Source organism: Gavialis gangeticus, unplaced genomic scaffold, assembly GCF_001723915.1.
Source record: "Gavialis gangeticus isolate Ggan-Ray unplaced genomic scaffold, GavGan_comp1, whole genome shotgun sequence".
Classification (NCBI taxonomy): Eukaryota; Metazoa; Chordata; order Crocodylia; family Gavialidae; genus Gavialis; species Gavialis gangeticus.
In genome coordinates this window covers 2,277,211-2,298,875 of record NW_017728993.1, presented here as the reverse complement: position 1 = coordinate 2,298,875, position 21,665 = coordinate 2,277,211, and the positions used below count along the sequence as shown (strand labels likewise).

At 40.3% G+C, this 21,665-nt stretch overlaps 1 protein-coding gene across 1 annotated transcript in view; it reads right to left on the bottom strand.

Annotated features, from left to right (window-relative positions):
* NEGR1 (neuronal growth regulator 1) overlaps positions 1-21,665 on the bottom strand; it is an 865,068-nt gene that overhangs the window by 526,305 nt on the left and 317,098 nt on the right. The window contains exon 2 of the mRNA XM_019528400.1: positions 16,476-16,708. Coding sequence (XP_019383945.1) covers positions 16,476-16,708 — 233 coding nt within the window. The remainder of the gene's footprint in view (positions 1-16,475; positions 16,709-21,665) is intronic.

Below are 21,665 nucleotides of genomic sequence, written 5' to 3'. Positions count from 1 at the left end.
TGAGGCCTCAGCTGGAGTACTGTGTCCAGTTTTGGGCTCCACAATTCAAAAAGGATGTGGAGAAGCTTGAGAGAGTCCAGAGAAGAGCCGTGTGCATGATCAGAGGTCAGGAAAACAAATCTTACGACGACAGGCTGAGAGCTATGGGACTCTTCAGCTTGGGAAAGCGCAGGGTCAAGGGCGATCTGATGGCCACCTATAAGTTTATCAAGGGTGTTCACCAGGATCTGGGGGAACAATTGTTCAACAGAGCCCCCCAAGGGATGATGAGATCGACTGGTTATAAACTCCTGCAAGACCATTTCAGGCTGAACATAAGGAAGAATTTCTTTACTGTCTGAGCTCCCAAGGTCTGGAATAGCCTGCCATCAGGGGTGGTTCAAGCACCTACTCTGAACAATTTCAAGAGAAAATTGGATGTTTATCTTGCTGGGATCCTGTGACCCTAGCTGACTTCCTGCCCCTGGGGCAGAGGGCTGGACTCGATCTTCCAAGGTCCCTTCCAGCCCTAATGTCTATGAAATCTATATTGCTGACCTTACACAATTCATCCTCACACACAACAACTTTACTTTCAATAACCAAAGCTTCCTGCAGGCCATGGGCACACCTGTGGGCACCAAAATGGCCCCACAGTATGCCAACCTTTTAATGAGCCACCTGGAAGAAGAATTCCTCAAGGACTTAACCATCAAACCCTTGCTATGCTTAAGATATATTCATAACATTACCATTTGGACTGAAACCCTGCAATCTCAGACCGATTTCCATCAGAAATTCAACAATCATCACCCCTCCATCAAATGATGTCTTGACTCTCCAACACCAGCATCTCCTTTTTAAACATGATGATCACTGTCTGGAATGGTAAGATACAGATCACGATATACAAGAAACCCATGGACCAACATACATATCTGCACAGAACTAGCAGTCACCTTAAACACACACCAGAGAGATAGATCATGCTTTTGAAAGAGCCACCTAGATACCACATGAAGAACTGCTGCAGTACAGAAGGAAACCCCATAATAATCTCACACCACTGGTTATGACATATCACCCCTCCCTGGAACCTACATGGAAAATCCTCAAACAGTTGTAACCCATACTGAAAGACAGCTCAATTCTTAAAGAGATCTTCCCAAAACCACCCATCCTAGCCTTTAAAGAAGCACCAAACCTCGCTAACTGCATCACCAGAAGGGCCATCATCACCTACAGGCCAAAACGCACCAAATGGATCCTGACCATGCCATGACAAGAAATGTAAAACCTGCCAATGTATCTTCATCATCCCCACAATTACTAGACCCCAGAATACACCCATAACCAGTCCTGGATCTTATAGCTGCACCTCCAGAAATGTAACATGTTTCATCCAATGCACCAAATGCCCCAATGGAAAATATGTAGGAGAAACCGAACAACAACTGCGCACCAGAATGGATGCACACTGGAAATCTATCAAAGACAAGAATACCCAACTACCTGTGGGGGCACATTTCTCATAAGAAAACCACTCTCTCTGCAATCTCTCAGTTCTAATCCTCAAAACACCTTTCAGAGATGAGACTACAAACTTCACTTCATCAACCTACTAGATACAAAAAATTGTGGACTAAATACAGACATTGGGTTTATGACACATTATAATAACATACCTAACATCTGACTCCCCAAGTACCTCTCCAGTATTTACCAATGACATTCATTCCCCTCTTCCCCTGACCAACATGTCTCTCATCCATTGACTCTTATTTACATCGTCACTGACTTTCTTGCATGTAGACAAGCCTCTGGCTTCTTTACTATTCATTCCAACCAGGAAGAGCACAGACCAACTGCAGATGCTTCCTCAGCCTGATGAAGGGTGTTTGTGCCCAAAAGCTTGCAAAAAAGAATTTTTTCCAACTATTTGAGTTGGTGTAATAAAAGATGTTGGATTTACCCAAAGAACCTTGTCTGCCTATGTCCTTAGACCAACACAGCTACAACCTATACCCCTGAATCATCCATACACAAGTTAAAGGGAAAACTAGCACTTTGATTAAGTGATGTTGCTTTCATTTTATATTTCCCTTTCTATTCATTTTATTATAATTTATTTTCCCCCAATAGCACAAGTTTTTTAAAATCTTTCAGTACAAAGTAATGAATGATACAAAAAGGAAACATAAAAAGCTGCTTTTACATAATTCTGTTTTTGTACCGTTCCTACAAGCCATACTCAGCAAAGAGTATATTATCCTTTAGTAAAATTAGCTTTTTGAGGTCTTCTCAATTCTTTCAAATGTACAGATCTTCACCACTGAATGTGTGCAAGTTTTACCTTTGTTTTCTGTGCCACAGAATACAGGAAGTGAGGCAACCAGCTTATTTTCAGCATATGCAGCAGACAATCTAATAAATTTTTTTCCCAAATCAATCCAGTAGCCCCACTCAGCCTGCCTGCTCATACTTCTTTGACAGAGTAATATATAAGGCTAATATTAATAAATCAGTTCACCTTTTATCTCTAAGGTACTGGTTAAAACCAAACCAAAGTCGATGCTGACTGAAAAATATTGCCATCTGATGCCTGAAAAAGAGACCAGCATAAAATGAGTGGGTGGTCTCCATTCACTTCATAACTGGCAGGTGTCAAGAGCATAATACCACCATTCAACAATTCATAACAGTCTCTATGGCAGGCACAACAGAGGTAAGAACTAAACTGGAAAACAGGTAGAACTATCCTTTAGCCCATGATAAAGTTATCTAGTTGTGAGAGAAGCACTGCTTGTTTGTACTGGACCTTTCTAGGGCTATATGCAATTGTTTGCCTCATCCAGTTTCAGTTTAGATGGCTTACTTTAAGCTGCCTAAACCTAACCTGGGGGTGGGGTGTGCAGGTATTTGTTACTGCTGGAAGCACTGCAGGCAGCCCAAGGTAAGTAACTCGGGGATGGGGGGAGGCAGGTGAGATCTTGGGGGCTAATGGATCTGCGGAGTGTTGGGATAGTGGGTCTGAATGGGGGGTTGGAAGGGCTAGGGGTAGGTTTGCTGGGTCTTCAGGGAAGTTGCCCAATTTGTTGGGGATAGTCAGGAAGCTAAAATTGTGGGGGAGGAATAATAGCACAGTCTCAGGGCTGAGGCAATTGTAATTAGCTGGGGGTGTGCTGTGAATGAATGCAGATGTTCCTTAGCTTGGGTTAAGCCTTTGTAGATTGGGTTAACTATTTTCCAATCTCAATTTAGTTCACCACCTCATCAATCTAACCTAAATTAAATGAATCTAAATGCAACACTTATACATAGCTATGGTAAATGATGGCCTTTCATTTATAAATTAAAATGTGGTTAAAAATTTGAACCCTACTTGCTACCTTAAACATACATAAGGAATAGAAATCTAAAGATTTTGAATGGGACAGAACTTCCCAAAAGCTTAATTAGCTTTCCTCCTTGGACTAAACTAAATGTGAGGCACTGGTCTTCTGCAATATCTAGGAAAATACACTTTCCTGAAATACTTATATACTGTAAATCATTATTTGCACACAGCTTTTGCAAACTCCTCTGTATTTTCTGTTTGAATTTCCCAAACAACATGCCTCACACCTTTTGTAGTTAAGCATTTGGCCACATTTGTAGTGCAAACAAACAAAAAAAGTCAAATATACGGGAGGAGGACTTGGAAGCATGGACAGAAAGACAAAAATGGTTCTAAAAAGGAACAGGATACTTGAAAGCGTCAATAGAATAGCTTTATTTGAATCAAGAAGATGGATTATGTCTAGCTGGAATGAACGCACACAGTAACTAGTTTGAAAAAAATGTTAACCTTGTGTGCAACTTTTTGTTGCTGTTGTTAAGAGCAATGGATTTTGCATGCTTAACCTAATGAGTTAAACATTAAAGTGTTGGTTTTAATGTTATACTATGGGAAAATGCAAGGGGGTTAATCATGTAGGAAGCACTGTGAGTTCTATATTGCTAATGGTGGAAAAATTAGAAAAGATGAAATAGCTGCTAAGTTTCAGCATCTTGATTCCCAACTCTGAAATACTTTGGTTTGGCCAAACAGAGCTTCTTGCAGGCAACTGATTGGGTAGGTTCTGATCTATCTTACTTATGCTCATTGCAATTATTTGCCTTTAGAACAGCTTAAGACATTCAGTACTAGTCCTCATTCTAGTAGTTGATGCTGAATTTTCATTGAGGTTTTTTTTAGACTGACATTAAAAGTTTCCCAACATTTCTGCAATTAGTCTGTCATGGGATAAAACCAACTGCAATAAAAAACTAAGTAGAAAATAATTGCTGCTGTTACTGTATGTCAGGTTTGCAGAGAGTTTGTTTAAAGTTAAAAGATTTCCAAATCCAATTTGTTCTAATGAACAAAGTGGCTGAGTGGCATGTTAATGCAGTCAGTCTTGACAGAAGGGCTTTTTTTGGCATTACAAAAATTAAAAATGGCTTGACATGCATTCCTTTTCTTCTGGGATGTCATAATGGAAAGGCAAACAAGTAGAACAACTAAAGTAAAAATTAAAAACAGCAGGGAAAAATATCTATAATTAATGTTAGATATGTTACTTCTAGTAAATCAGACATGTTTGGAGATGGATTGCTTGGCCTGATTTCAGAATATTTCACCAGGGTCTTTTGAATAGAATCATGCAAAAAATGTAAATAAAAATTACAAATATATATATATATATTTCAATTTTGTGACTGAACCACAAAAATTACAAGGTGGGGAACCAAAAAAAGGATTGCCCCCAATTCATTTTTCTCCCCATTGAATTAAAACCTCAAAACACTGTGTTGAAGGAAATACCTGCTTTAATTTGAAAATGTATTAAACTTCTAAAATTAAAAATATGAAGCAATTTGAAGGGTTTTTTTGACTTTTTGGCTTTTTAAGAAGCCAAACCATTCCTTGTTTTTTTGCATGTTTCCCAATTTGTTTTTTGCTTTTTAAAAATCAAACCAGTATGCATATCTACAGGAGTTTTGCTGAAAATTTTTCATAAAAAATAAAACAAATTTCTACCATTTTTCTAAATGCAATGATGTTAATCCCACAACAATGGAATATAACCTAAAACCTTGAATATTACTGTCAAAAAAATCCATTTCAGGAAGGTTAGCCTCATTGTACTGAGAATATTCCAGTCTTTTCTAAAGTGATATCTATGATATTTAAAGCAGTGAAGGGAACTAGGGTAATTTCAATGGGATTTTAACGTCAAACTTCCATAGTCTTGTTTGGAAGCTCTAAGCAGGACGAACATATGAATTGTCCAGGTAAATACTGTACACACTGATTCAGCTTTCTCAGCAGTTTGGCAACAAATGGTAGGTTAGCTGCAGTGGACAAGTAACATTATACAATGGACAATATACAGGCAAGTAAAATGAAAACAACACACAGCATAAGGCTTCACATTTCAAGAAAAAGTCTCAATTTTACATGTCTATCAAATATCGCTCCTCTCTTCAGACTAAGAAAAGTAATACCACCCGGACATTCTAAAAGAGAGAATTTGATTGATCATAGATAGTGATACTGATAGCAGGATGAAGGCCAGGAAATACAACCGTCAACTCTGAATCAGAAGAAGTTAAAATTAAACATGGAGATGACAGTTGTGGAAATGAGATGGATGAGTCAGAAGTCTTTCTTCTAGCAAAACAATTGTTTAGATGCTCTTTAAGTCTATCTAATTCAGCATATTTGAGACAGAGTTTAACCTGGTTGACTGCAACAACCAGTTACAGCTCTTATTTATGAAAGTCAGGTCTTACGTGAGCCATAGTATAGTTAAGCAAGATTTCTCTTTCTAAACTCTCTTTTAAATATCAGCTGCATCTGTTTTATCAACTGTTTGCTATATCATGCAAATGGATCATTCTAATGACAAATGGCAAGGCAAGGTGTTTTAAACAGTTCTATTATTTTATTTGTAAACAAATTCACAATTAAAATGACTCTACTTGCATTTTTTATTGCCAACTCTGTCTCTAGATACGGAAAGTATCTAGAGATGCTGGTTCCATTGGTTCTACAGTATTCATAACAGTGAGGAGAACTGGGAATGCAGGTAACTCATGAGCTAAGCAATTCATATCCCTATATTCAGTACTTGCCTTTAGCCAGAAGATTTAGTATTTTGAGGGTGAAGTAGGGCTGAGCAGCAAAGCCCAGATAGTTATGATGTACTTTTTTGACTGAGTCAAGCTATTGCATAAATGGGCAAAAAATCCATTTAAGCCAGGAACTTGGATTTCTCCCAGAGATATGAGCAATATGGATAGCTAAAGGTAGGTCCACCCCAGAAACCATGTGTGACAAGAGTAGACTCATTTCTCCATGGGGAACATGGAAGACAACAGGTAAAAAAAACCAAACAAACAACTCATCTGCTGCAAGAATAATGCAGCTCCTTTGTACGGAGGGAAAATGAGAGATGTTTTTGTCCCAGCAGAACCTTTGTCATCCATTTCAATGCAATTTAGAAGTTAACCCCACTGTGGCAGAGCACTGTGTGTGCCTGCCACTTTAAGGCCCTGGAGCTGGCAGCCGCCAGGTGCCTAATAAGTGCAGCCATTTTAGGTTCAGGGCTGCCCATATAAACAGGCCAGTTTAGCTGCAAGGGGCAGGCAACAACACTGCCTGGCCTGAGGGCTGCTGAGTTACATCCGGAAGTAAGGGAGGAGCTGTAGGGGATGGTAAGAAGGCTCCTGGTCCTGGGCATGACCTAAAACTGCACCCTGCCAGGAGTGGGTGGCCTGGTGGGGCTCTCAGTGGTGCGGGAGCCCCCAGAAAATGCCAGGCCAGTGATCACCCCGGTGAGAGGCAGGTTGGGGTGCCTTAACCCCTAGTCCCCACCACTGGGTGGCTTACCCCTTTATGTGTAGGGCCCAGGGGGTGGACCCCTAGAGAGAGTGAGGGGCTAGAGACTCAATACTGATCAAGAGAGTACCCTTGACTGGCCCATGCTGGGGCCAGGACCAGACTGGTCAAAAGGGCCAGGAGCCCCCCGCGAGGGATGCCTGAGAGCCGAGGGCCAGGGGTTCTGACTGGCCTGGCGGTGGGCCAGGGCTGGTTGCTGAAGGTCCCGGGGGGACCACACCTGAGAGGGGAAAATGGCTTCAGGGAGCTACATAGCCTATATGAAGGTGGATGAGGCTGCCTGATGAGAGGACTCTAGGCTGGGATTCAATCAGAAGGATTCTGGGGCCCAATGAAGGGCCAGTGATAGCAGGAACACCTACATGCCATCTGTGAGGCTTGGGCTGCGGTGTAGGGAAGGACTGGAGCTGCAGATAGTGCCCCCTGGCATCGGGGCAGAAAATGGGCAGCCTCCTGCTTAACTAACAACTTTATTAATCAATTAAGATCAAGGCAGGGCAGGCAAGAAAGTGGATGGTTAGCCCAAGAACAGGTGGGCAGGCCATCCGGAGACTGGCCCCGAGCAGGCCCCCTGTTACATCCACATTAACTCACTAATCCAATTGTACAAATAACACTGCCTGTAGTGAATAAACTACATAAAAGTTTGTCACACACAGATAATTGTGGTTATACAGTAATTGCATTCACTAAATATAAAAATAACCTTAGTCACTAGTTTGGAGACACTAACTTCTTTGTGTCAACAGGATGTTATTCATATTATTTTGAACTTAGTTCTTTCAAACTTCTGTTGAAAGGGTTGAAAGGTTCCCTGGTTAAAAGTAATTACACTGATGAAGACTTCATATATGGCATTTGTAAAGGATTTTGGTATGTTATGTTAGTATGTTCTATGGATTACTGTTGACTGACACTTTCAATTCTACTGTTTTAAATGAGTTGCTTTGTTACTCATTAAAGATGCAAAAGAAAAATGTTGATGATGATTACACCAAACACTAATAAATTAAAGCCTTAGGTTACACTTTGCATTTTTAAAAATATAAATGCCATCACTTACTAATTATGCATATTTTACCTATTGATTCATTATTTGCCTCTTTTCTGATAGTTAGCTTAATTAATCTTAAGCCGTCATTTATATGTTTTATACGTGCAATTAATTTTCAACTTTATTTTTCAATTCTGTGCGAGGGCACTATGTATTACAAAAATAATCAAAGCAAAGGATCTTTTATATTGGAAAAATTACAACCTCTACAAACCTAACAACTCACATATCTGTCCTGTAGTTCTTACACAACAAAAATCTTATACATGAAACAGTATGGGTTAATCAACAGTATTAAATGATATTTTCTGTTAGAAAAACACAGGTTAGGGAAAGGACTTTAGGGATTTTATATTACAAAAGCAAAGCAGCTTTGTTTTTTGCCTTCACTATTTCTTTAATCAGTGGTTCATTTCTAGATTTGCAAAAATGATTTCCTTCATTCTAATTTAGTTCTTTTAAGTTGATGATTTAATTCTTGTTTGCATACAATGATGCACTCCAGAGACTGCACTTGAGGGACTGTAATGAAACACTGGAATTCTTTTAAATAATATTTGACATCCATCGAGAGCTTCATTGGCCCTGTATGTTGGCCCTACACTTGTAGTTTAGCTGCCATAGAACTGGAAATGTAGGTTTGGCCCCGCTGAGGCTGCTGCCTGTGCATTTAGCACCATCAGCAGGTTACTTATGCTGTTTTAAAGTTATGAAGGCAGCAGTGGAAGTTGAATAACTTCCAGGCCATGCCTACCAACTTCTACCTTACTGTGTCTAACCATGGCAGCCTGAAACATGCTTTGTGGCTCTGCATGTTCTCATGCCCATGCTGGAAGCAGTGTAGCCAAGTCCACGCACACCTAGGGCAAGCCAAGTGGCATTGACTTTCAGCAGTGCTAATTAACCTGCCTTTGATGCTGTACAATGCAGCTCCAGTGCTTCCAGGCCAAGCACTAGCAGGGAGATTTGTGCTCTAGACTTGGTCGCAACAAACAACCTCCTTTCTTATACTCACAAGCACAGAAGCACTGGGTGATTAAGCACCTTGGTTCCCTGCTGCTCCACTCATTTGGCAACTCCAATAAAACTAACTAGGATTTTTCAGAGGTTTTCAAGGAAAATCATCATCTTCCTGAATTTGGGGTCCTGCAGCTTTGCTTTTGTTCTCTGCGCCTGCCCTCTTCATAAGGACTCACTGAGGAACACTGCCATAGACTATCAGGTAGGTTTGGTCCTTTTCATGCAGCAATATTAAAACAATGAACAAAAGTAAAGAGGCAACAGTTCTATATCACATAAATATAATGAAAATAAAATTGTGTATCCTTGGGTTTCAAAACAGTATTTATATTTGTATACAAGGTTTGCAATAAATACTGTATGGCTCTTTATTAGCAGATATTCTATGCAACACTCTGATGCCTTGTGTATTTCTGTCTGCATCTTGCTAGCATAAGGGGAATGTTGTTGCCCTCCAGATATATTTGGTATCATTGTTAAAATGCAAAGGCCAAAACCCCTCCTGAATTCAGTATATGATTATGCATTTCAAAGGACAGCAAGGCCTTTGTATAATACGTACACTTTGAGCCCTGCACCAGACCCATGGCAAACTGGCAGATATAACTCCAGGAAACAACAGATTCCATCACCTAAATTTATGACAGTTATTTTTCCTTCTCATTTCAATTCTCAATCATTGCCTGAAATTAATCTCTCAGGTGCATATCATGATGGATACCTATTTACTTCCCTTGTCCTTTCATTAAAATATTTGCAATGCAAGGATTATAGTAATCAATTTAACCCACTTTTAATTATTTCTGTGTCCTCAAATATTTAGAGCTAAACTTCTGTAACAGCATAGATGAAGGAGGAGATCCAGAAACGCACCTCAGGTGCCTAAAAAAGGACTTAGTTGGAATTTTGTTGCCCAAGTCCAAAAATTTGATCTAGAAAACCCTGTTTTAGCAGCTGTAATACCCATTCAGTACTTATGTTTGTTCAATGCCTAAATTCTGGACCAGAAAGCTTCCTAGGCATTTAATTTAACTTATGCACACACACACAGAAGAGTTCTCATTTGAATAGCTAAGTGCACAGCTCCATGGTGATCCAAAAACGTGGCAGAACAGTGAATAAGACTCTTGAGGTGCCTAATCTTGTAGGTGTGCTTGGAGGATGCCTAAACTATGTTGAATCCAATGCAGCAACTATGTTGAATCCAATGCAAAGCAAAAGACATAGCAACTATGATCAGGTCAGATTCAGGATTTGTAAACCAGGGTGAGAGAGCAATGATTGGCATTGACTGGGTGACTGCATCCCACACCTCCATTTTCAGCACCCCCCTGCATTCTTCCTTCCCTTCCTCCTTGCTGATGCTGTCACTAGCTGACCTAGTGGTAGAGAGCTCTAGAGCTGCTCCAGCCAGGCTGTACAGGAAGCTGGGCTCAGATGGTGATGATGGTGGCATCAGGTGTCTCCTCCCTCACTGAGCCTGCTCCCAGGCTGGTAGGAACACGTGTGAGATCTGGGTAAGGAAGGGGAACCTGCCCACTGCCATTATCTCCAGCCAAACCTGGCTCATGTGGGTAAAAACATCTTAGAACTCCCCCTGCCCCCATGGACATTGACAATCAACCTTTTTTACTGGCATATGCTTTCCATAAATGTAACCCTTCTGCTCGGCCCTGGGCAGCAGAAACAAGTGCTGTGCTCAAATTTAAGAGCTGAACACCAACTTCCGAAACCTGGCTCAAGCCACCACCTAGCATAAAGTCTTACCTGGCTGTAACAATGGTTTCACACTGTGCTGCTCCCACTCCAGGGATCTCTTACTCACCCTGGTACCCTTGACTCCACAACATACCATGTTGTCCCTATTCCAGCCCAGCCCAGTCCATCCCCCAGTCTTACCTCTGCTGGTCCTGCTTCCCCATCCTTGCAAGACCCTCATTGGTCACCTCTCTCCCTTCTCAACTCCATCTCAACCACACCATACCTTCCTCCTCCCTGTCTCACCCAGTGTCTCAGGGCCTTGTTATACATTACACTATGAGCTACACAAATGCTGATGGGTGTTAGTGCTAGCTCAAGATTCAAGCAGGCACACATTCAGGCCTGGAGGACTGAAAGGTATCCCCCCTCCTATTCTGGGCTTCCTCCCACCGCAGTGTTCCCTCCTACCCCCAGGAGATTATATACTTGTGAGTAACTGTACATTCCCCCCAGCTTCCCAGCTCCTCGTAGCTGTCCTAAAGTCTTTCTCCAGCTCCCAGCACCTACTGCTGCTCCCTGCAACTTCTCTAGCTGCCCCAGAGCCATTCTCTGGCTCCCCACATCCAGAGCCCCTCTTTAACACCCACACTTTCCCTTAGTCCCATTTTCTCTTTCCCCACCTACCTTTTCAGCTCCCTCATAGCTCTGGCTCCAGTCCCAGCCTCAGCCTCTGTCCCGGCATTGCTTCCCTGTTCTGCAGTCTTTTAATCCATTAAGATCAATTAACCTAAAGTAACCTCCAAGCCTCAGTTCTTCAGCCCAGGCCCCTGTAGTCTACCGGTTCTAATCCCAGTCCTGGTCACTTTAACTCCCTACACTTCTACTTTCTTACCTTAACCTTTCCCCAGATATCCCAAGTACACCAAGCACATAGATACACATCACAACACCCAACTTAGGAACTCACCTGTATGTATGTGTTGGTGGTGGTATATGTGTAAATTAGTGGATACACATATATATACATATACAGATATCATTATGTGTGTGTGTGTATATGTGTGTGTGTGTGTGTGTGGTAGGTTTATAAATTAGTAATTCATGTATGTGTACTGAATATGCAGGTGTTGGTAACTGGTAACTGATTCTGTCTAAATTTGGTGTGTATAGCATGTGTGGGCTTAAATTGGTGACAGGTGTGCATGAACCTAGACTAGTTACTTTGAACGTGAGTGTATCTGAGTTGGTAGTGTGAGTGTGTATATACACACGCACACACACACACATATATATATATATGGCACTGTGTACATGATATACGAATTAGTAATCTGTGTCTAACTTTTGGGGTGTATAGTATGTGCTTGAATTGGTAATAGGTATGCATGTGCCTAGGCTGGTTTGAATGTGTATGTGCATACACCTAATAGATTTGTGTGTTTGCATATGTGCTATTGTACACCACGTTGTCCTGTCTAACAGCACAATATTGAGATCCTGAGTGTTGGCCTGACCCCTCAGGGCAGCAATAGCAGCCAGGAGCATATAAATATTTTCTAAATTTTTTAGGGGCTCTGTGGGCCAGACAGAGTGGCTTGGTGGGCTGGACCTGGCCTGTAGGCCATATTTTGCCCACCTCTGCTCTAAGGTACCTAGAGTGGCTACATGTTAGTGGAACACGAGCTGGGCAGCAAGGATCAGAGATAATCCTGCCCTGGAGTGGCATCACTTTGAGCCACATAACGAGCACTTAAAAACTGTTTCAGGTGTTAATGTGCAGACAATCTAGGGGCATTAAGAGCTCCAAAAGCAGCCCAAAATTACCATGCAACAAGGCCCTTAGGCTACCCAAAGCCATACACCCTCCCTGCCTTCCAGGTAAGCAGCCATTAAAGGCAAGTGATGCGATGCAGGAGCAAGTGGCTGGTTTGGGGGGAGGGGAGGGCTACAGAGATTCCAGGTTCCAGTGGGCCACAAAGCCCTAATATAGAGCTCCCTGAAGGGTGCTGAGCTACACTCCTGCTCATACACACTCCTGCTCTGCTCTGTTTATCAACACTTGCACTGAGGTCTCAATCAAGCTCTTAGTTCTCTATGTTCTTAGTTTTTTAAGGCCAGCTCAATTTTTTATACAGACTTTGCAGATAAACATTTTTAGCTTTCTTTTTATGGACTGTTCATTAATTTATGAGCAGTTGACAATCCTGGTAGTTATGTCCATGGGTGAACCTAGAGTTTTGAAAAGGGGGTGGGGGTTAAGACGCTGAGGTGCATCATCACAAATAAAACGACACACATTTTTTTCTCATTAAAAATAAACCAGAAGTTTTGCTAATATGCTAGGGCTATATCAGTCAGTTTCGGATTAAAGCAAAAACAAATATATCTTCATTGGAATGAGTTAGAACCAATGCACAGGGATGTGAAATAGGAGCTTCATTGCCAGGGGCAGTTAACAGACAGCGGAACTGAAGGATAAAAGCACAGCTGGATTAGTGGAACATCACAACTATTAAGAAAAAGAAAGGGTCTCTAACACCTGTGGAATTAAAAGTTTAGAAGGGATCGAGTATATTTTAATGAGCCATGAAGTCAAGTAACTCCCTCAGCAATTCCTGACTAGAAATGCTGCTGCCACTGCCAGGCAGTTGGTTTTAAACTTTGGGTAGACCAGGGATCCAAGTGAGGTATAAGTGCACCAGTGGCACCTCTCCTCTGCCTCCCCCCAATCCACCCCTGGTTATTCCCATATTTGGCAGTTCATAAAATACAGCACTCTTCCAAAAAGGAGGATGCCTGGGTTTTGAGCCCTTATCCACACGAGTGCATTCAAACCCACACATCCAGCATCCCAGGAAAAGACTATTGAAGAAGCTGCAGCCTCAGTCAAGAAAGGAAGTCATTGTGCCTGCAGCAGAGCAAGTGAAAGGGAGTCTGGATCTGAAGCACAGCAGTTAAAGTACTTGCTGTGGCAAGAGATGTGGATTCTGGTCCATGCTCTCTCAAGTTTTTATGCATTCTGTGTTAGAAAACCATTGGTTAAAAAATAACTAACTGGAAGAATGTCTGTATGGTACAAGACAAGTACTGTGCAGAAATAGTTTAGAGCAGGGATTGTCAATCAGGGGTACGTGTACCCTGGGGGTACTTGAGAAGGGCCTAGAGGGTAGACACGGGTGGGTGGGGCAGAGCACCACCATACACCGTCCCATGCTGCCGCACGGGTGCTGCCTGCCTGACCAGACATAGGGGAATCTCTCATGCGATGGCTGCTGCCACTCTGCATTCGGCTGCATGCCATCCCTCCCTCCCCCCTGCCCACTCCACTCCACTTCCAGCCGCCGGGCGTATACTAATCCAAAGAGGTTGAAAACCCCTGGCCTAGAGTAGTCTTTAATGGGCTAACTTTAATGCTGGAAGCGATATTAACCATGTGAGCCATATTCTCATCAGGGCATACCAGCCTGTAGAAAATGCTGCCCTAACCTGTCTAATTAACTGCTTCCAGTTCCAGAAGTAGCACTGAGTAGCACAGGTCAAAGAGTTCTGATGTGCTCTTTGACTCAACAGCACTCTTCAGTCAAGCTAGGGCCAGTTACCTCTGCATGGCACTGCCTCACATCATATAGACACAACCCAAGTGACAACAATTGGCTGTTATATTTAGGTTTTTGCATTTTGTTACTCAAGGAAACAAGCAACTCTGGATAATTAACATGTACAGTATTTCTAACACATCAGTAACACTTTTCCGTGTTAAAACCAATGAACTATTACAGTTTTTGTGAAAATACAGTAACGTAACATTTTTGAACTGAAGTTCCCCATCCATGAAAACAGCAGGACACAGATGAGGATGCTACAGATTTACCCAATATACCCTGCTGACAGACCTCCACTTTAACCTGAATGGAACATGTCTATGAGCGTTTAATCTTTAGCCTGTCCAGCAAAACCAGCTAGAGTACAAGGTTCATATAAGGTTTAACTAGTAAAATAGGTGCCTCTCCATGGAGAGCTGAAGAAAGGTCACTAAAGTTATTTTATGAAAGCCACTAAAAAGTAATTAAATGGCTTTTGGTCACCGCCAGCTGCAGCTGGATTTAAACTGCTAACAACACCGAAAGGTACTGCCTTACATTGCTAATTTCTATTCTACCTGTCTCCAATTTTTTTTTTAATTAAGTTTTATGGATGCTTGAAAACAGATGATTATTGGGCTGCTTATTCAAGCAAAAACAAGTGCTCCAAAACACATTTTGATACTTTCAGTCCTCAAAAAATGAAAAACTATTGACTCTCTCAATAATTGACTTAGGTTTCAAATTTCATCATGCAAAAGTAGTTTTCAAATGTGTTCGCAGGCATGCTTTGACAGGAAAGATTGTAGGAGATCTAAGGAATAAAAATGTGTGCAATGGCTTGTTTTAGCATGTAGATAATCATCTCTACTTGAGGAACGTTGTTTTCCATGACATTTATTTACTGCTTGAATTGACCCTGTTTGGCTTATTGATGTTTCTCACTCTTGAACTTTTTTAATGCAACTGGAAAACTGCATAAATGCCAGTCATTTTCAAATGAATAATTACATCTGTAAACAGCATGATATGATTAAAGGCTTGCCTTATTCATTGTATGATAGACTGAGCTTTGAAAAAATAAATCTTCTAAATGGCAGAAAGCTCTGCAGAACAGCAACAGTTGTAGATCTAATACTAGGGTATGCACTTTCTGCAGCTTAACATTACCTGCTTGGCTTTTTGAAGAGGCAACTATTAAATTAAAATATGTGTATTGTTACTATTTTTAAAATAAGAAAAAAAAAATTCACACTGTGAAATACCCTGCCCATATTCTGCCCTGAGCATATGAGATAACCAAGAAGTGGCATCTGATTCCAGCAGAAAATTACTTAATCCCTGCAAGTAACAAAGAGCAACCATGATGTTGCTCATTTAGATGCCACATAAGTCACAGAAATGCGCATAAAGTAACTGGACCTCCATTTGGCACTTCAGAACATTTGTAGTATGTTAGAGGATTTGACAAGTCAAAATTAGTAGAACAAGAAAAGTGAAATAATCATGTAATGAATGATTACAGAAATGTCTTTTGAATGTACACCTTTTGAACAATGGCTCGTTGTTCCAGTTATGTAGCAATGAAAGCTGTAGCTGACACTGGCAGCAATATGATGATGATTTATTCCAAAGAATAAGTAATATTCAAACAGTTTTAGTCTATTCTACATAAATTTATCTCGCACCATGGCTTCACGCTCTAGTAAACTAAACAGGCTAAAAAAAAAAAAAGCCCGAACTAGTTCTTTAATTTGAAAACTGTTATATCTTTTATAAAATATTCAATACAGTAATTAATTAATGCATTATTTTAAAAAGTGCATCCATGAAGACATCACAGAGGAATTTTGAGTGAGCATCTGAAAACATACTAAGATGCCTATCATCTAGGTCATGAACGGGATAGAAGTAAATAGCTTACTATCTACTATGAGGCAAAGGAGATGAGGATTAGGTTCATTAAATATTTACCAGAGGATCTCTGCTGAAAAGCACAAAGTTAATCTAACCTTATTATAGTGTACCAGATCCTTGAGGCAAGGGTATAACATAAATACAAAAAAGTCAGACAAACCCTAGCAAGATGTATTCTGATCACAATATTGTACATTAAGATAACATACTTCTAAACATTTCTGATAAGACCCTTTCTCTAGATGATGATTGTTCCAGCTCATTCCTAATAGTGATTCACACTTGAAAAAATACATACCTTGTACAATTAGGTGCACCTGCATTGTTCTAGGAGTGTGTTGGGTCTGCACAGAACAAGTATATGGACCATCATCTGTCACATCTACTTCCTGTATCTGGAGGCTGTATTCCCTTCTATTTGCTGTTGCAATTGAAACTCGAGGATCTACTGACCATTTATCCTCTCCTGCAAAAATAATACTTGACCGGTTCAGCCAGGCACCTTTTGAAGCTCCATCTTCCAAGAAACACCTGTTGATTACCAAAAAGAGAAAAGGATGAGTCAATAGAAAAATATAAAGAGGTCTGTAAATGATAGCATCTTATAATTTGTTATTCAATTAAAAATCAGAATTTTACACAACTGAAGAATATGGACTACAAAATGTGTATTCCATTTAGAAATCCAGATATTATTGTCAAGTTGACTTTGGCTCCAAATATCAAACCATCAACATTATACGATTGAAATTAATGGATTTGCACAGTGATTCATTTGCAACCTGACTGCCACCTCCTCCTCCAAATCTGCCTTTTTAAGATCTGATGTTTCAGTCATCTCTAAACCATACACCATGACCTTATGTGGTGACAGCAAGACAGAACTTGGTACTTTTTATTCCAAAACAATCACAGTCCTCCATCGCTTGTGCTAAAGAGAAATCTTCCTCAGCTGTAATTGTATTAAGACAGATGAGCAGTTCCAGTTCCATCCAGCAGAGATCAGCTTAACATGCACATGATGGTTGAAAACTACTGTTTATGTCCTATACAAAATAATATACTGTGAAAGGGAGATTGAGGCAAAGTGCATTTTAAATTCTTTCCACCTAATTATACTACCACTTCAGAAGACTGAAAACATTAAATCTATTTTCAACAGTGCTATTTCTTTTTTATGTTGATTTTTTATTATATCTGATGTACAATCATCTCCCTTTATGTAAACATAGCTCCAATTACCTTGCAATTCCTAGATGACAAATAAACATAAAGCATAGTCCAAGTAAAAAAAAACCAGTGGTATATTAATGATGAAACTAGTATAATTGGTATGTAATACAGGACTGTACAGTTGCACAATTATTGTTTATTAAAAATTACAAAAATAATATTCACTAGAGTATAATAACTTCCTAACTGGAACTCTGAGAGTAAATGTCCACACATTAACATGCAGATATTACTGAATTAATATGTGACAGATTCCTGTCTTTCTAAATTTCATTTTGAAAACGTTGCTTTATAAATTAAAGACTGGTTCTTTTAAATGAGTACCAAGCATGGCGAGAGAATGAAAATACATATATCTAAAGAGTTTGACAGCATCTCTCAACAGTACCTTGCGGGGTTGAACACGGTGCTTGAGATTGCTACAAAATTGCAAACTGAATGCAACAGTGTAAGTTACTGCCAACTCTCTGAAACTAATCAGTTGAAAAATATAAGGAACAAGGTATATTGCAGAATCTAATTTGCAGTCAGTTTCACCATCTACAGAATATAAAACCAGCAGGAGTCTTAAAGGTCAGTGTTGATTGAAATTTTTTCCTGTATATATTAAATGAAGGAAATGTATAGCCCTCTATTAGGATAATTAATACACTGTAATAAACCCTAATGCTAATATATTCTATTACTTATTAGAAAAAAATCTGTAATTTTTCCTTTAATATAGTTTTTCATCTCAGGTAAATTACCCATTATTGCACACTGTACTGTGAAAGCTGTAAAGATACTATTAAATGCTCACTAAGATTCAAGTAATAAAAACAGAAATCTCCAAGACCCTGAGGAAAGAGTTTTATGGGAGCCTGGAAAGATTTGAAGGATACAAAGAATCATCCTTACAATTTTCCCCAAAATCCTAAAATGCTTAATGGATTGAGAAGAAATAGCAAGGCCTCATTTTGAAGGCCCATTCCCCAAATCCTTATGCTCTGTGGAAGATGATACATCTCTAAAATCACTCTCCAGATGTATTTAAGTATATCCAGATGTTCATGAAGGTAGCTTGTGGTTTTGGTGAATATTTAGCATATGATTTCTCTTCAGTTCCCTCCAAATGTAACACAGTAAAATACACATAGAAAATAAAATGATTAGTAATATTAATACCTCACCCCATCCTTAAAACAAAAGGAACACCCCCCCACAAAAAAAACAAGTGCTTTATGTTGTTCATGAGAAAAAGAAGCCAGTTTTGCTCCAAAAATGAATAATGAAAATAGAAATGTAAAGGGTACTAATTAATTAAAGATGAAAGTATTTTTTCCCTCAGATTCAAAGTTAAATCCTATGAAAATGATGTTCAAAAGAATAGTGTTAGCCAGCTACTTTTACAGCTGTCTTGGCAGTCTAACGGGCAGTTCTGAAGCTGTCAGCACAACCACCTTCAAAAGCCTGCGAAGAAGCCAGATGCTGTGACATGTGTTCTGAAAGTTGCAGAGTTTCCTCCCTGCTCCTCTTATAAACACAGCTCCTTTGACATGAAAGCTTTCATGCTGAGAAAAGGTGAGATAAAACAGTGCATAAAAGAGATATAAACATTAGACTTGTTTCTAGCTGTTTTATTTGGTATGTTGATAGATTCCCCCCTTTCATTTCTTTAAAAATAGCAGAAGACCACATAATAATTCTTGCTTTGTCAACTCCCCTTGCTATCCAAAATAAATACTACAAATAGATGTTAGGAATCTGCCAAAACCAACCCTAATTTCAATGAACTGATGATTAACAAATGGATTATGGGTTATTGTACATTAACTATCACTTACTTACAACAATAAAGGAACAGGTTTTCAAGGTGGAATAGGAAGGGATTTTTGTCAGACACGACGTTCCCTGTTGTACAACCAGGAGTCAACCATTTCCCATTTATGTTAAGTCACTGCTTAAGTTTTTTTTTTTTTGGAAACAAATGCACATATAAACCAAAACCAATAAAACTATTCCAAATCAAGTCCCTGTTCAGTCAGTGGCACGTTGAAAAGGCAGACATTTAGGCCTATAGAGACTCTGTGCAGCAAAACAATCCTTATTTCTCCTGACACAAATCTCCCTTAAGGTCTCTATTCTCCCTCAAAGGGGCTCTACTCTGGATTGGCTCACCACTCAAACTAAAGATTTCACACAGGATTGCCTTCAAAGTGGCAAACAGCCAGGGGTTTGCTGCATATGCCTAATGCAGCAACAAAATGATAGTGAAAATATGTTACAAATTATAACATAAGGAAGAGACCAGGCTTGGAGCTTTCTTAGAGTTAAAACTTGGCCTAATATTTTTAAAGATAATTTCAAGTTTGCAAGCTTTTCAAGCAAACTTTAATATAACATTGAAAAAACCCCAAAATATTTTCAAGTGAGTTTGGTCTGAATCATGAATGGACGTGTGCCTCCAGTGGCTGGGGGGCAACAGCAGCGGTGGGAGCATGGCGGCAATAAGTGGGAACTCTCGCAGGCATCACTGGCGCTGTTGGTGGTGGTGGGGAGGGGGTGGCGAGCATCAACCAGGGGTCGGTAACCACCCGCAGACGCCAACAAGAGCAGCAGTGACCAGCAGGGATTGGTGACTGCCCGCAGGCACTTCCTTTTCATAGGGGGTGCATTGCCACACTCAGGGGGTGCATGTGCACCTGCTTGCACCCCCTACACATCGCCCCGGTCTGAATTAGTTTTGATGTCAACCCACGAAGAATTTGGTTTTCAACTGTGTTTTGTTTTTTCAGTTTAGTTTCATCTCCAAACTAAGAGCCAGATTCTCATTCAACTTACACTAGTTTTACATGACAAAATGCCATTATAGAAGACAAGGTAGATCTGCTCCTTATAAACTAACCGAAGTAAGTATATACAAATATATTACAAGCTTTCATGGTCTGGAGCTCACTTCATATTATATATGTGCATAGAGATCGTACAAGTGTTCATGCCACATACACAGACATGTGCACACTTTGGTTAGCATAAGGTGCAAATCTACCCTGCCTCCTACTTGGCTTCAGACTAACACAGCTAACTATGTCTCTCCAATGTCATTGACCAATGAAGAGAGACAGGCCCCAAACCATCTTACAAATGTTTTTCTGAATTTAAACCACTGACTTCTGCACTTTGTCATGGAGTCTTATGACCATGCTGCACTGAAACAATTTGTACTACTCATGATAGCAAGCTCTATAGTAAATACATTTGCAGGATTAAGTCATTCAACTTACATGCATCCTATTTAAAGCTTTTCTATTTGATATTTCATGAATGATAAAACAAAAAATGAATTGGGCTTTGTAAAGAAGAATAATATAGCTATTGTGTCACGTTAATTAAGGACAAACAGTGTACTGTTAAAAAAAAGATACTGGGAGATAAGGAATACGTTATGGGCCCTGCTTTGTGCTTCCTCCCCCCTTCCCCCCTTCCCTTTAGCTACTGCTTATCTCTAAACTTCCTGCTGGTCACCATAGGATTTTACTTAATATATTTTATTGAAAAAAAATTCTACATCAAGCACCAATTATGTTTTGTGAATAAAGAATGACTTACGTAGCAAAATTAATTAAAGCTAGCATTGCAATCATTAAAAAGGAACCATTAATCCTTGTTTCTATTATGTCTTTTGGGAAAGTTTTGACTAAACCAGGCATAGTTCAGTTTTGGGGTGATTTTCTATGTTTTAAAAGATGACCATGAGATGGATAGAAAATAGAAGCTTTGTACAGACATTATAGTTAGAAGTTTGGGGGTGAGGTTGAGTTAAAAATGGTCCCATGAGCTAGCTCAGTAATTAGATAGGTACTGGGAGCCTGATCTAAGGTAAATTGGGGTAGGAGAAGGGGTGGTTAGGTGGGGGCGGTCAGGGAGATCAGGGTGGGGTTGGTGGGATTGGAGAGGCTCTCTGGTCCTGCCAAACCCCACTGGACCCCCACCCTCCAGTTCCCCTCATGTCATTGAACACCCCATCTCCCACAAACATGGGGACATGTTTTACCAATGTTCACTGGTGACCAGGAGCTCAACAGAAGTAAGTTGGGAGGGGAGGGTGAAGGTGGGTCAAAAGGAATGGCAGCTGCATGGGGGTTTAGCAGGATTGGAGGAAATCTTCCCCAACCAGGATCTATTTTTAGCCCCCTGACCCACCCCTACCCCAGACAAACAAACCCACAGCAATCCAGCTGCATAACGAGCCAACCCCATGCCTTGTCCCACCCAC